Consider the following 13,778-nt stretch of genomic DNA (forward strand, 5'->3'; position numbering starts at 1 on the left):
CTGCTTTCCTCTTGTTTAGCTCTTTAAAACACACTAATATCTGAAATAAAGGGTTGTCTAGGCATTCAGACTAAGACTTGGCAAGACTGGGTTCAAACTCCTGCATTGCCAGATTCTGTCTAAATGACCTTGGTTAAATTAGTGCAGACTGTCCTGCAGCTCCTCATCTCTGACATAAGGACGGTACTTCCTTACTTCTTACAGAGGTAACAAGAAAATCCAGAGAGGAGATTTCTGAGTGGTAAAGTACTATAATAATGGGAGCTGCGTACGTTAGTAGGTATGAGTAGAAATACCCCTTGTTCCTTTTTAACAGTTTAACAAACTATTTTAAACCTTTATTAGGATACATAAGAATTATAAATATATGTATGTGTGTATTTATACCAACGGCCTATTGGAAAAAAAAATTCTAGACAAATTTTTAAATGCCCTGGGCTTAGTATATTTATAATTTAAACATGGTATTAATATGATCCTCTCAGAGGAATAGTGACTTTGATTTTGTTTGGGAGGGAAGGACTTCTAAAAAACAATGGTGTGGGTAAACGTAAATGTCCCAGAGCAGAAAAAATTGCTACAAATGCTATTTATTTTGTCATCAGAGAGTTCAGATATGGACAGAGCATATTCATGTTAGCACCTAGGAAAATTTAGATTATGCAGATTATGTTTTTCAACCTCTTTTTCTGTCAAACAACCTTTTTTTTTTTTTTTCCTCTCAGGAACAGTGAAATAAGTCCTCATGACCTGACAGGAGAGATTTCAAAGTTGTGCTCTTATCAGCATAGAGGGAATCATGGAGAACTCGAAAAGAAAGCTAATAATCCTCAGTAGAAAGGTTTTCTTTTTCCATTTTTTCCCCATTTTTCCTAAAAGGGTCTGTTAAAGTTAAATTTCTATGGCATTTTCCTTGTGGTGGGCCAAAATTACATGGTCTGGCAGAGCTAGAGTTAGTAGAAAACCAAGAAAAATAAAAGAAGAAGGAAAACTTTAAACTGCTTTTGTAGATCCTCAGTTCTGTATTTGATCATCAGCACTAGGCACAAGGAACCTTAGACCTTCAGTCAAGAGCTCTTTCCATTCTTTTTTATTTTTTTGCCACTTTACTTGGAAATGAGGCGATAGGGCTACAACCACAACCATATAAATGAAGGAGGAGTTTATGAATAGAAATAGAAATAGAAATAAATGCTTAAGGAGGTGGATTGTTATGATTTCCAAGTGCATTTCCTTCTAGAAAGGCAAGACAACCAGAATCAAGGTGTCCTAGGAGGTCTGTTTTCTAACTGAATCTCTGATCTAATATTAAATACTTTCTAGACCTGATTGTGTCTTTACTGACATTGTTTTGAATGGTGCCGAGTCATTATTCTTTCACAGAAGTTTATTATTTCAACATGGTTTGTACAATTTTTGCAGTGAAGAACAGAGTTTTCCTGGTGAGGCTAGAATGGGATTCATCCTCCAAATCGAATTTGCTGGTTATAACATTCACCCTAATTACGGAGAAGCCAGTTCAACTCCCTGCCTGATCCAGGGTAGGTACTTGAAATCATATATTCCATATCCTAAAGAACTGACCTAATCGGATTGCTGCCTATTTTTGGACTTGCTTTTCTGTTTCGTACTTACATTTTATTCACGAAAAAATAAAGGGTCTTTTATGCAGAGGCAGAAAGCAAGAAACAGGACATTCTGTACAAGATAATTCTGTTCTCCAGTTAGCACCATTAATGATATTTTACAGTGTATTTCATGTAATATAACGCAAGTACAGCCCAGCTATACACAGGAATTCTTCTATGTTTGGGGACTCCATTCTACAGGGAACTCCTGTTATATTACAAACAGGAGTCACAATACCTCTGAGACCTGGATATTATTAGACCCAGTTTACAGGTGTGCACTTAGAGACATAGACAGGCTTTATTTTTCCAAGGTTAACATCAATGAGGAAATGCAGGTTTTGAAATCCATTTTCCCAAGGGACATCAGTGACTGGATGAGCTGGCAACAAAACCTAGGAGTCCTGACCCACTTCCCTCCTCAGGCTACCTGAACACTGTAACACAACAAACGCATTGCCCAGGGGCCCAAGTGCATTTCTGCAGCATGTGTATCAGTACTTGGAATACTTACTGTCATGAGCAGTTTCTCCACACAGTCAGGGGACACACTGTGCAAATGGGTCAAATGAAGCTGGAGATGCATTTTGTTGCTGAGGACATCCTGGCAGAGGGGGCAGCAGATAACAGGTTGCATTGAATGCTGTGACAGGACATGCATCTGGATACGATTTGGGTCCCTACTATTGTAGTTACAGTAAGGACATTGATAGAACTGAAAAAAATCAAATTAAGATGCAGGATATTAGTCAGTGTGCTTTTTATAACTTGCTGATATTGCTATTTCAACAGCATATCATCTCTGTTTCATTCTTGAGTTATCTGAAAGAGTTCTAGAATGCAATTAAATTAGTACATTTTCTTTTACCTGCTCATGACAAAATTTATTGTCCTCTGGAGGCTTTGATTTTTTAGCTGCACCATCCTCTTCTTTTGCCAGAAGAAGCTGTTGTGCCCCTACCACAGTGTTCACTTTTGATTCCTTCTCTGGTGTGACTATTCCTGTTTCGAAAACATAATTTTTAAGAACATATTTTAAACTTTCAAATATCCTGGTTTACAAAAAGGCTGTGATTCCAAAGCACTGTATTGTCTTTGAGAGTCTTTTTTTTCAGTTCTGAGAAAAAAAATGTAGTTGAATAAAATAACTCTGGTAAGCACAAAGGTGAAAATACACTTTTATCCTTGACAGAGACTCTAAAAATACACTTTAAAATGGACTTTTCTCTGCTGTTTAGATAACCTTAAGTTGCCTTTAAAAATTAATCAATAATGTGCTTTCTTTAGCAGCTCAGTATAAATTTGTGTATTACATTAAAACAAATCAGCTTTTGCTCAAAAATCCTGTTTTCCAAAATAATTAATTTGCTGCTGTTTAATTACCCTCTCTTTTCTAAACTCTCTGAGCAATATGGTTATTGTGCTGTTTTGATAACTCCTGCCTGGTTACAATTCTGAAGCTAAATATAGTGAGGCTTTAAAAGAAATACTGTGGAGAATAGGATTTCAGAGCTAAATTAATATTAATTATATACAAAGATCAGTCATTTGGGATTGCCTTAGATGTTTACACTGTGAATTTTTATAGTCTGGCATTTGTGATCAAAACCAGAATATAATTGTTTTCTATAGATAGTTCTACTATTAAGTATTAAATACTATATTTCATATTACGCCTGAACTAGCTGTGTAATGCAACCCAGTCTTGCACACATCAAAGAAAAGAGTGCAATTCTAATTTCCCAGTCCATCAGAAAATTCTTTCCAGCGTCAATTTGCCAGATAATCTCTTCTGCTAGGCTGGATATTACAAGAACATTGGGTAGGCATGTCACATACATCTCACGACAAACACAAAACCTCATTTACCAACCATTCCAATCTCATCATAGTGCGGCATCATCTGACCTTTTTTCTGCTGTTTATTATGAGTATTTCTAATTTTAACTTTCAATTTTCACCATCTTCCAGTCAATTTGCAACTAAATTATTTCCAGGGTGAGGACACTATCACTGGACACTGGGTGCAAATACATCTTGAAATGCAATGAAGCTAAACCATTGATTGCTATCAGACCCAACGTAAATATATAGTCCAGGGGTAATCTGATTGTATGCTGTGCATGAAGATTTATCTTGATTTTTTTCAATCCACATAAGGTTCATATAAATGAACAAATTGCACCTTATTGCACAATAACCTAGGATTAATTTTAAAATAAGGTCATAGATGTTTTGGCAACAAACTAAACATGAACAAAGAAAATACTTGTATTTTTCTGTACACAAAGCCAAGAACTTTTTATGATTATTATTTTCATATAGGCTTTGTGAAATATTTGATATTAAAAGAGCAACATTAAAAAGAAGTAAAATAAGAGAACTGTTTTCAAGGTAAATACCAAATCCTCATGGTGCAGTTATAAAAAAATGAAAACTAAATCATACAGAGGCATTTTTGGAAGCGTGTTTTTTTAAAAAAGAAAACAAAATAAACATATTTTATGACTTATATGTTAACAGTGATTTCCTACGCATTGTTTTTCATTCCTAAGTTGCTAATTATTTTTTCGTGTAATTTAGACCAGCAATTTTAGCATGTTCTTGCTCAAATTGGTTTATTCCTGCCATATTTCCCTGCTTTTAATGGCCAATTTGTCAACATTGGTTTAATATCCAAACAAACTGCTTTTTGGAGCCCCACCGAATTTTTACACTCGCAGGAACTGATCCTGGAGGCCTTATTTAGATGGCTCAGTCAGAGCTGTGCCGACGACCTGAAGGGCTGGCGATGCTTAAAGGCAAAATCCACATGATGCAATCACATAAGACACCATTTTATTATTCACTTTAGTTTATGATAATACAGTACTCCCTGGCCTATCTGTATTTACTCGGCAATACACCATTATTATTTAAATGTCTTAACCATGAGAACTACAGGAAGTAAAGAAGTGACACACTATACTAACAAAGAAAGGTTACTTCACAGTTTTTAGAAGGATAAGTTCAAATTATTAACCTCTCTTCGCTTCCAACTGTCAAAAACATCTAACAGTTGACTATTGTTTCTTACCTTTATCACAAATCACTTTTAAAATGTCCCTTTTTAAAGACAAATGGGCCAGAATCTCAGCTGGTGTAAACAAACACTGTTATATAGCAAGCTGAATTTAAAAACCAAAGCCAATTCTGCCTTCTCTTGCCCTGATCATAGTAGATTGTTCTCAACAGGTTGTTATAGAAATTAGCATGCAAATTCTGTTCTAAAATCCACTTGTGAAAATGCATTTAACTGTGTTTTGGTAGTGGTATGTAACTGCTACACAAATTTAACTTGGAGAGCATTTTGTGTGCGCCTGGGCACACACAAGGTTAATATTACACATCATCTTCCACCACAGGATGGAATAACTTAATTACTTCAAAGGGCCTGTAATAATCATGAAACACATAGTTCTTGTTTCTATAAAAACAAGGGGGTGTGGGGGTGGTTACATTTTCTTTTGTGGTTAATATAATAAAACCGTAGAGTTATAAAACACTGTGCTGGGGTCAATAAATGCATAACAAAGCACAGCTTTTTACTATGTTTACTATGATATCTATATAAACTGTCAAAATTTAGAGGGGCTTTGTTGGTTTTGTTGTTGTTGTTGCTCTGGATTCATTCAACCTCAAGCACTGTAACTTCTTAAATGACTGAAGTTACATCTGGCCCATAGTAAAGTAACTGAGACCATGACTTAGGGTGAACTTTGCAAAAAACAGCGGGTTGATTCTTCCCTCTGGCACAGGGACACCACTTGCCTCTGCATATGGTGAGGACCAAGCCCCCCAAGCCAGAGTATACATGCCAAAACCAAAGGAGATCAGTCCCTTACTCAAGCACATGGTTCAACTGTAACAACTCAGTGCCTCGTCTTGCTATATCAACTTTCTGCTTTCTGTGTTGAATTCACCATTTTAAGGAGCTTCCTGTCAGGAGGCTGAAGAAAGTTATAGTCTCATAGGAAAGGAGAAAATATTATGCTCCCAAGCATGCCGTGTGGCACTGTTTTCATAGCTAGATGTTCCACTGGCATGCAATTCTTACTAGGCAGCTGTAGGAAAACACTAAATCCAGTTGTTATTCATGTTTTAAATACGCAGTTTTTATTCTTGAGACACATTATTTGTTGCTGGTGGGTTTTTTTTCTGAATTGTGAAACATAAATGTAATTCATTTTATAATATAAAATACACAGCATTGTTTTAGATTAATAACATGATTTCGATACATTTAGCTCAAAAACTAAGTTTAATTATAAATAAGTGCCATGAAATAGACAAGTCGATGATTGCCTGTCTGTTACAGAATTATTTAACTTACGTAAGATTGCTAATATAAAAATGACATAATTCACTGCGATTCAGATGCCATCACCTTCGTAACATTTTTGAAACCACAAAATAAAAATGTTTATGTGACTACTAGGAAACAGAAAGTTAATAAAATACATATAAGAGTGAAAAAAAAAATCCTGCAAAAGCTATAATCAAAATACTATTTTTGTATATACCAATCTATATATTTGATAAAGATTGCATAACTTAAGACTTATGGCACATCAGATGATGTTTTTCAGCCTCAAAATAATTCTAAAATTATAATTACTGGTACAGTATTCTTTCTAATTAGAGTAGAATGAAAGGATAATTTTCATTGCAATAATGAAGGTTAATTTCCATTTTTCCTCATGTTTACTACCTTATTAAAAAGTGCTCCCCTTAGCCATGGCAGAGACATATTACATTTTCAATGCAAATGTATTAATCTGGATAAATTCCATATTAATTCTTGCACTGCATAGAGCTGTAATTTGGATTATAATTAATCTAAAGTGGCATTAGATTTAAATGACAATATAAATGAGGCATTAGTAGGCTTTTCTATTCTGAATGAATATTCAACAAATATAACTTGCATATTGCCAAGTCTCATTTTGAAAGCTCTACTCCTTGAGATAAGGTAAGCAATACAGCACAACAGCTTACACAAACATACTGTTACTAAATACATGTTAATCCTTTCTCGTCTAATAGATTCTATGCTAAAGAGGGGTCACACCACTTTCCTGTCTAACTTGTTAGTATTGTGATTAATTTATTGGTTTTCCTGAGATTTCTTTGGCAAGACTCGCAACACTCAATTCATGAGAAAGCCCAAATTAACATTCAATTATACATAAGCAGTTATGCAGTCACTAGAAATACTTGTCAGCTGAGTGAAAACTAAGATGATGGTCTGAATGTTACATATGCAGAATTAATTTAGATTAGGAAAATAAAAGTTTCTAAAATATTTAGGATTTTACAGTTCAAACTATTTTCTGCAAAGCACAAAGGCAATCATGTACTTCAGCGCTTGTTTTTATATGAATCTTACTGCAAAGTTATTTGTGTAATTGCTGGCACAGCAATGAAGAACAATTATGTCGTTTTTTTGTAGTGCACCCAGTAGGCATCTGGATATAGGTTTGTCCTAATTAAACTTGGCCCTTATGAGTGGCTAATCCTGACGGAATTTTGAGAATTCCCCTTCAGTATTTTTTTCTAGATTCCATCTTTTATTTTTTTTTTTTTTCCTGAAGCTTTAATACCGTATTCTTTCTTGAACAACTATAAATGGACCTGCCTCAGAAAAAGAGAGGGCTGATAAACTCCATGAAGCCGGTCCCAGTATCCCCTAGGCAGAGTGTGCAGTGGCTGTCACTCCTCTCCTGGTGAGTGTCCAGCACAGCCACTGACAAGACTGAGCATGAGGACCTATGTTGGTTTGGGAGCAGAGCTTTACCACACTATGGTCAGTTTTTTCCAAGTCAGAGAGGCAGCCAAGGGGGATATATATTTTAAACCACAAGACAGTTTCTTGCTCAACATCATCCTTGTCATCATCGGCCTTTCTTCAGTCTCTTGATCTCAAAAAATAAAGCAACTGAAGAGGAGCTGAGGTTCTAATCTGTGATGGGTACTGACCTTAGCATGTCAACAAGCGAACTAAAAGGAAGCTTTAATCTTTAAGTCAGTCCTCTGAATTGATTCAGCATAGAGAGAGCCATCTACATTTTTTTTTTTTTTTAAGTAAGTCCAAAAGTGTTTCATATGTAAAAAGCAAATTACTGTATGGGAAATTTGGGTGTAAAGAAACTCATACGTAAAATGATATTTTCTCTACAACTATATGTCTTTACAGAGAATACAACCTCCTTTGTATGCTGCTGTCATTGGCATACAAGGAAAAGATATATGACTACCTGAAACTAATAGGCTTCAACCTGTTTCAGCACTTCTTCTGCTTCAGTGAATCCAACATAATGTAACTAGGTATAGCGTGCGGCAAAAGTAGCCAATGTAATATTCATTGTGACCATAGATTTCCATCTCATACATAAAAAGCATGGATGAAGTCACATATTTGCCAAATCAAACACAGAAAAAGCCTTGGGTATCTACACCAGATGCTGGCCTTGGGTTTGTTTGTGCACAAGTAAATGTCATGACATAGGGGGTTTGTTTTCAAAGACAGTAGCTTTCATTACTGGGCTTTGTCTATTCCAGGAGATCAAAATTACCAACCCATAATCCGTTTTCAATGATATTTCCTCTTTCTTAGGCTGAATCATCTGTAAACTTTTTCACTGGATTTTGTGTATTTTTTTTCAAAATGCCTCAAATAAATGCCCAGGAAGAGGCCAGATTCTTGGGAGTAACTGATCAGAGAGCAAGAACAAAAAATAATAATAACAAAAAACCCCACATACTTTGGGTTAAAAGGGGGGCAAAACCTGACTGAAGAAAAAAATCAAGTGGTACCTAATCCTATGCTTATGAAAAATTAATATGCCATCAGAGGAATCACAAGTACAGCTAAGATTAATGAAAGGCGCTTAAAAAATTACAAGCACACAAACTGATTTGATTAAAAAATAATCTCACTGGTCGTCCTGTAATATTCTTCAACTTATCCGCATCTATCCTGTCAGATGGTTATGATTAAAAATAGGTCAATGGGAGGCTACTGATAGAAATCACATGCAAAATGCACATGCAATGAATAGTAGTGGGAATGTCCAGACAGTTTAAAATGAAAGAGCATTTCATAAGTTTTTAAAAAGGGGAAGACAAAATTCTAGCATCTTACCAGAGTCTTTACTAGATTTTTTGCCTTCACTATTGTCTCTCTCACTTGAGTCTTTATCATCAGCCACAGCCACTGATGCACTTTTAGCAGACCCTTCTGTATCTTCACCTTGTTCTTCTGTGGATAAGCACAGAAAACATCTTAGAAAAGAAACTCAGTGACCACTTAACAGCAGTTAAAAAATATGTCCTGTAATATGAACAGTACTAACAGAGAGTGGCAAAACAGGGGGAAGGAGGGGTGGGTGGAAGACAAGGGGAAAAGCAGCAATTTAAAGAGATTGGAAATTAATTATGAATAATTTGCAATATTTCAAAATCTATCCAGAAATTCTGACCACGTCTTTATCAGAGTACCCACTTACACCAGTGTGACAGATTTAAAGCCTGTCATTTCACATTCTTTGGCTAGAAATGATCTGTGTTATATTACATGCACACGCATGCACACACACACCACACAGGCTGGAACAAAAGCAAGCGCATGTAAAAATGCATCTTGGAGCCAAAAAAAAAAAAGAAAAAAAAAGAAAAAAAAAGGAAAAAAAAGGGGGGGAATTCAAATATAAATCCTATTAGTGCAGCAGTATCCCGCTAATTGCAGTAAGTAAGTATTAGGCATTAGGTACTGTATTAAATATAAACCTCTGGCTTTGTGGGAGAAGTCTCAAATTTTGTCTCCAGGGGGAGCCATTCAGGATAAATGATGCAACTTGGTCTCCGGCTTCTGAGGAAGCAGCATAACCCACACCTCACTTACGTGTTCACACCAGCTAGATTACATGGAAATCTTCACAGTAACTCAAGCCCATTTAATTATTCGGTAAATCTTAGCTATGCTGCTACTGGTGGATTAATCTGTTTATGCAGTTAGCTTCTATGCTGGGGCTGTGTAGCACTAATCCGTGAAAGGCCCACTGTTCCTTTTCATCCTGTGATCATTTGTCTCTCACTGTGCTGATGTCACTTTTAAATGAATTTTTAGCAATCTGAGTAATGCCAGATAACCAGACTTGGAACTCCCTACAGCACAGCATGCTGTTTTCATTGCACCACACACTCCAAAAAAAAAAAAAAAGAAAAAAAAAAAACATATTTCCTAGTTCAGGTAGGAATTATATAAATTAGGAGGTGAAGGTAAAATGAGATTCGAAGCACCAGGCCGCTCAATTTCATAAAATCTTTAATGACCATATAAATTAACCCTGGAAAGGCAAAAGGTCACAGACACACATTTGCATACACTCTTCTATTCACTTTTGATAAGCAGAGCTTTTATGCAGGGAACATGATACAATTAACCCTTCAGGAACCATACAAAATGCAGCTACCGACATTTTAAGTGTCAAGCATTAACTGAAAATTACACACTGCATAAAATTTTCATTGTAAATGCTATAGTGATTGAAAGGGGAAATAGTGGCCCTCTTCGCACCCCATGTTTTATTAATAACATTCTGACAGCCGAATGAAATATCCTCTGTCATATGTAGCAGCTGAGCACAAAAAAATTGCTGCTTAGTGCCTTACTTGCCAGCCATGCACTGAAACTGTATGCCCAGGCAAACAACCCTCAGATCGATGCGGCGCACCTATCTGATTCTCAACTCTCTGCAAAACCTTTTGTAAATCAGAAGAGAAAAACACAGCTGCAATTTTGGAATCCAAACCAAAAAGAAAAAAAAGAAAAAAACCCAACAAATCTCACCCACAGATCAATGTGTTTTGCATTGACATCAAAATACAATAGATTAGGACTAAGCATGCGTGCCTACTTTTTGGAACAATATAGGGAGAAAGACGGTCCCCTCTTTTAAAAATAATTGCGTCTTAAAAAACACCAAACCTTTCCATCAAAATGGAAACCCCCTACACACAGTTTCAGCGCTCCCAGCCCCGCGGCCCCCCGCCCCCTCCCGCGATGATAGCTAATCAAACATGGTAGGCATCCCTGTCGCAGCTGGACGCGGGGCTGTGTTTGTCAGGGTGGCGGGGGAGCGCAGTTCGGGATGCTGCGAGCCTGTGATCATGCCCGGCTCGGGCTGTGTTAATGCCGAGCGAGCACACATGAGGCTCGTATCCATTGTCAGGCCCCGTGGCCTCACGGAGCCGATGGCAATCCCTTTTCGACTCATCCTTGGGAACGGACGCGTTGCTTCTTTTACTAGATTTACTGGCCCAATCCCCCTGGGCTGGAAAATGAAGTGTCAAAGTGCTACTGAGTGTCCTTATCTTGAGGGGACATAAAATTGTAAGGGCTATCGTGGCACATATTAATAAAACATTGTGTGTGTGTCAGGCAAAGAGAAAGAAAATTATGAAGGTACTAAAAGAAAAGCTACAGTATCATCTGGGTCTCATCAGACAATTTTTGCAGGGTGCTCTTCTGTTTTTCTGGTATGTGTTTTAAGTGTGAGAGAAATTCCCAGACATGTTCTCCTATACATCATCGCGGTGTCTGACCTCAGCCTGACCCTGGCAACAGTTTGAGAAATCTGAATGTGAACAAAGACTCTGTGTCAGCAGCAGGGAGAGATTGCGGGATAGACTTTCCCCATCAACTTAATCGCAAACAGCAGTTCTGAGGCCATAACTTTACAGGGCTCTACCAAGCCACAAACACATAACCTTTAGAGGTGAAACTGCCCCCCACTTTCCACCCCCCTTCTGTGATTTTTCTCAGACTTGCGGTGCTCCCTTTGATGTAGCAAGGCAATTAGCTCTAATGTTCAAGTACTGCAGACCTGTTTTATGGTTTGGAAGGTGAGAGCTGTTTATTACAGGTAGGCTCCTGGGGGCCATAAAGGCTTTGCAAATTTTTAATCATGCAAAAAACTAATCAAAATGTAACTTATACACACCATAAAAATTAATATCATTATTATGCATGGTATAAATTGCCTGCCTTGGCTTTCAATGGTACTCACTTCTAGAAAATACATTTGGCATTCATTTCAGAAATATGTATGGCATTCACTTCAGAAATAAATTTCATAGACAGAAATGATAATACAACTTCTCCTATTTTCCTTCAAAATTACAGAAAGGCTGTCTAAGATTCACACTGTCACGACATTTATCAAAGGAACAAGATGGAAATAAAACAGCTCTAACTTAAAAGCAGTGAGCAAATTGCAAAAAGATCCTTAAGACCATCCATTAGAAGGGGATATGTAATGAAGTGTTATATCAAAGACACTACATACCTACACCAAGATGCTACAAACATCTCTTTTTAGTAATAATTTGGTTTTACTTCATATGCTAAACAACAAGGACACTATTCAGTTGCAAAAATGTGATGGCCTCTGCTCAAAGACACAAAGTTATCAGTTATTATGTATCAACAAAACACAGTGTGACGGTGCTACAGATTCCAGAGCAAGTCCTAATGCTCTGTTTTAAATTTACAAGAGTCCTGCCTATATACATTTACAAATGTCAGCTTTGAAAATGAATGGAACACTGGATTCAAATGTACTTTAATGGCTTTAATAACACTCACTATTGCAATATGATATTTTATTCACACCTGGTTTTATTTTGTCCAAATGTTGAAAATTTCTTTTGATGTTGGATCTCTTGAGTTAAACCATTATCAACCTTTTTCCTCACAACTGACTTCGAATTAAACACAAAAATGAGGTTAGCCGTCTGCACTAAAACTGTAAAATAAGGGAAAATTGAAAAGTTAAGCTTCAGTGTTAATGTTACTCAGCTGATACTATATATTCTATGTCATATATTTTAATATGTTAATCTGCACTCTTAGGCCACAATTCTATATCGATTTTATGAAGGAAGACCCTTACGACCTTCCCCAGCCTGATGAAGTCAAGATGTGTCATGATTTCAATTGCAAAATCCAGGTCTCAGCCAAAGTTCAGTAGCAGATACCAGCAGCAAAATTAGATGAATGTTCATGCATAGATTAGAAAGGCCTGACTTACTGAGATGCAAATAAAGGAATAAATGCATCCAGCATATCCAAGGGAAGGTACAGAGACACAAATAATATTTTTTGAAATAAAATATTGAATAGTTAAAACAAGACATGGCCGAGTTGAAACAATCTTCTGTAATTTAAGTGCACTGTGATAATCACAGAGGCATATCAATCACTTTTCCCTGTGTTTTATCAGAGAAGCTTCCCTACTGATGAGCAGCTTTGCGAGTCTGTCTTCAAGACTATTTAAGAAACATACTATTTTCAAGGGCTGATTTTGGTAGTGTTTTTTGGTTTTTGGGGTTTTTTTAACATCATTGGTATATCAATCAACAGCCAGTGGTTCCTGTTTTGGTCCTGGATTTTGTTGTTGTTGTTGTTGGTATCCCTCTCCAAATTGCAAGTAATTTCCTAAATAAGGATGATCTCCTAGTTGTGGGTGAGTAATTGTGGTTATGAGAGAGAAAATAAGATTAAGCAAGTGTTTGTGGTTGAGGGCCGGATGGATGGAGAAAGAATAAATCAATTGACTAAAGTGGTAAGTAAATAAATATGAAATGAGATATTTTATAAAATAATTGAGGTTTGTTATTCAATATATTCAATAAATAGCTGAATCAAAGGTACCTATAAGTGTTTAGTACAGGTGTATCCTAGGTACAACTGGTAGAGAGAAGGACTTATTGAGATTAACTATCAGGATGAGAAGGTAGCCCCTAGCAAAGGATAATGGAAGCGGGGGGGTTGGAGAGATGGACATCCAACAGACAATGTAGGGAAAGGAGGAATGCCTAACAAAAGAATAAAATCCACAGAATATGCAAGAGAAGCAAAAGTTAACTAAAAACAGGGGTTGTGGATTTTCTTCCAGATTATCTTAGTTATACTACTTAGTTGAGAAATTCTCCCTGATGTCTGGATTGCCATTTATTCACACAAATATACCAGAAAGTATTTGTTCTATTTTCTGTCTGGTCTTGCAGAGCATGAATGAGGAACAGGATGCCTCACTCATTCAGGAT

General features: G+C 36.6%; 1 protein-coding gene across 1 annotated transcript in view; it reads right to left on the reverse strand.

The window, feature by feature from the left end:
• The window catches only part of ZFHX4 (zinc finger homeobox 4), a gene marked incomplete at both ends in the record, with an annotated part of 123,888 nt that overhangs the window by 14,310 nt on the left and 95,800 nt on the right, over positions 1-13,778 (reverse strand). The window contains 3 exons of the mRNA XM_080338956.1: positions 2,143-2,343; positions 2,485-2,630; positions 8,812-8,928. Of these exons, the coding sequence (XP_080195082.1) occupies positions 2,143-2,343; positions 2,485-2,630; positions 8,812-8,928 (464 nt within the window). The remainder of the gene's footprint in view (positions 1-2,142; positions 2,344-2,484; positions 2,631-8,811; positions 8,929-13,778) is intronic.

Source organism: Nesoenas mayeri (assembly GCF_963082525.1).
Source record: "Nesoenas mayeri genome assembly, chromosome: 2".
NCBI classification, from domain to species: domain Eukaryota; kingdom Metazoa; phylum Chordata; class Aves; order Columbiformes; family Columbidae; genus Nesoenas; species Nesoenas mayeri.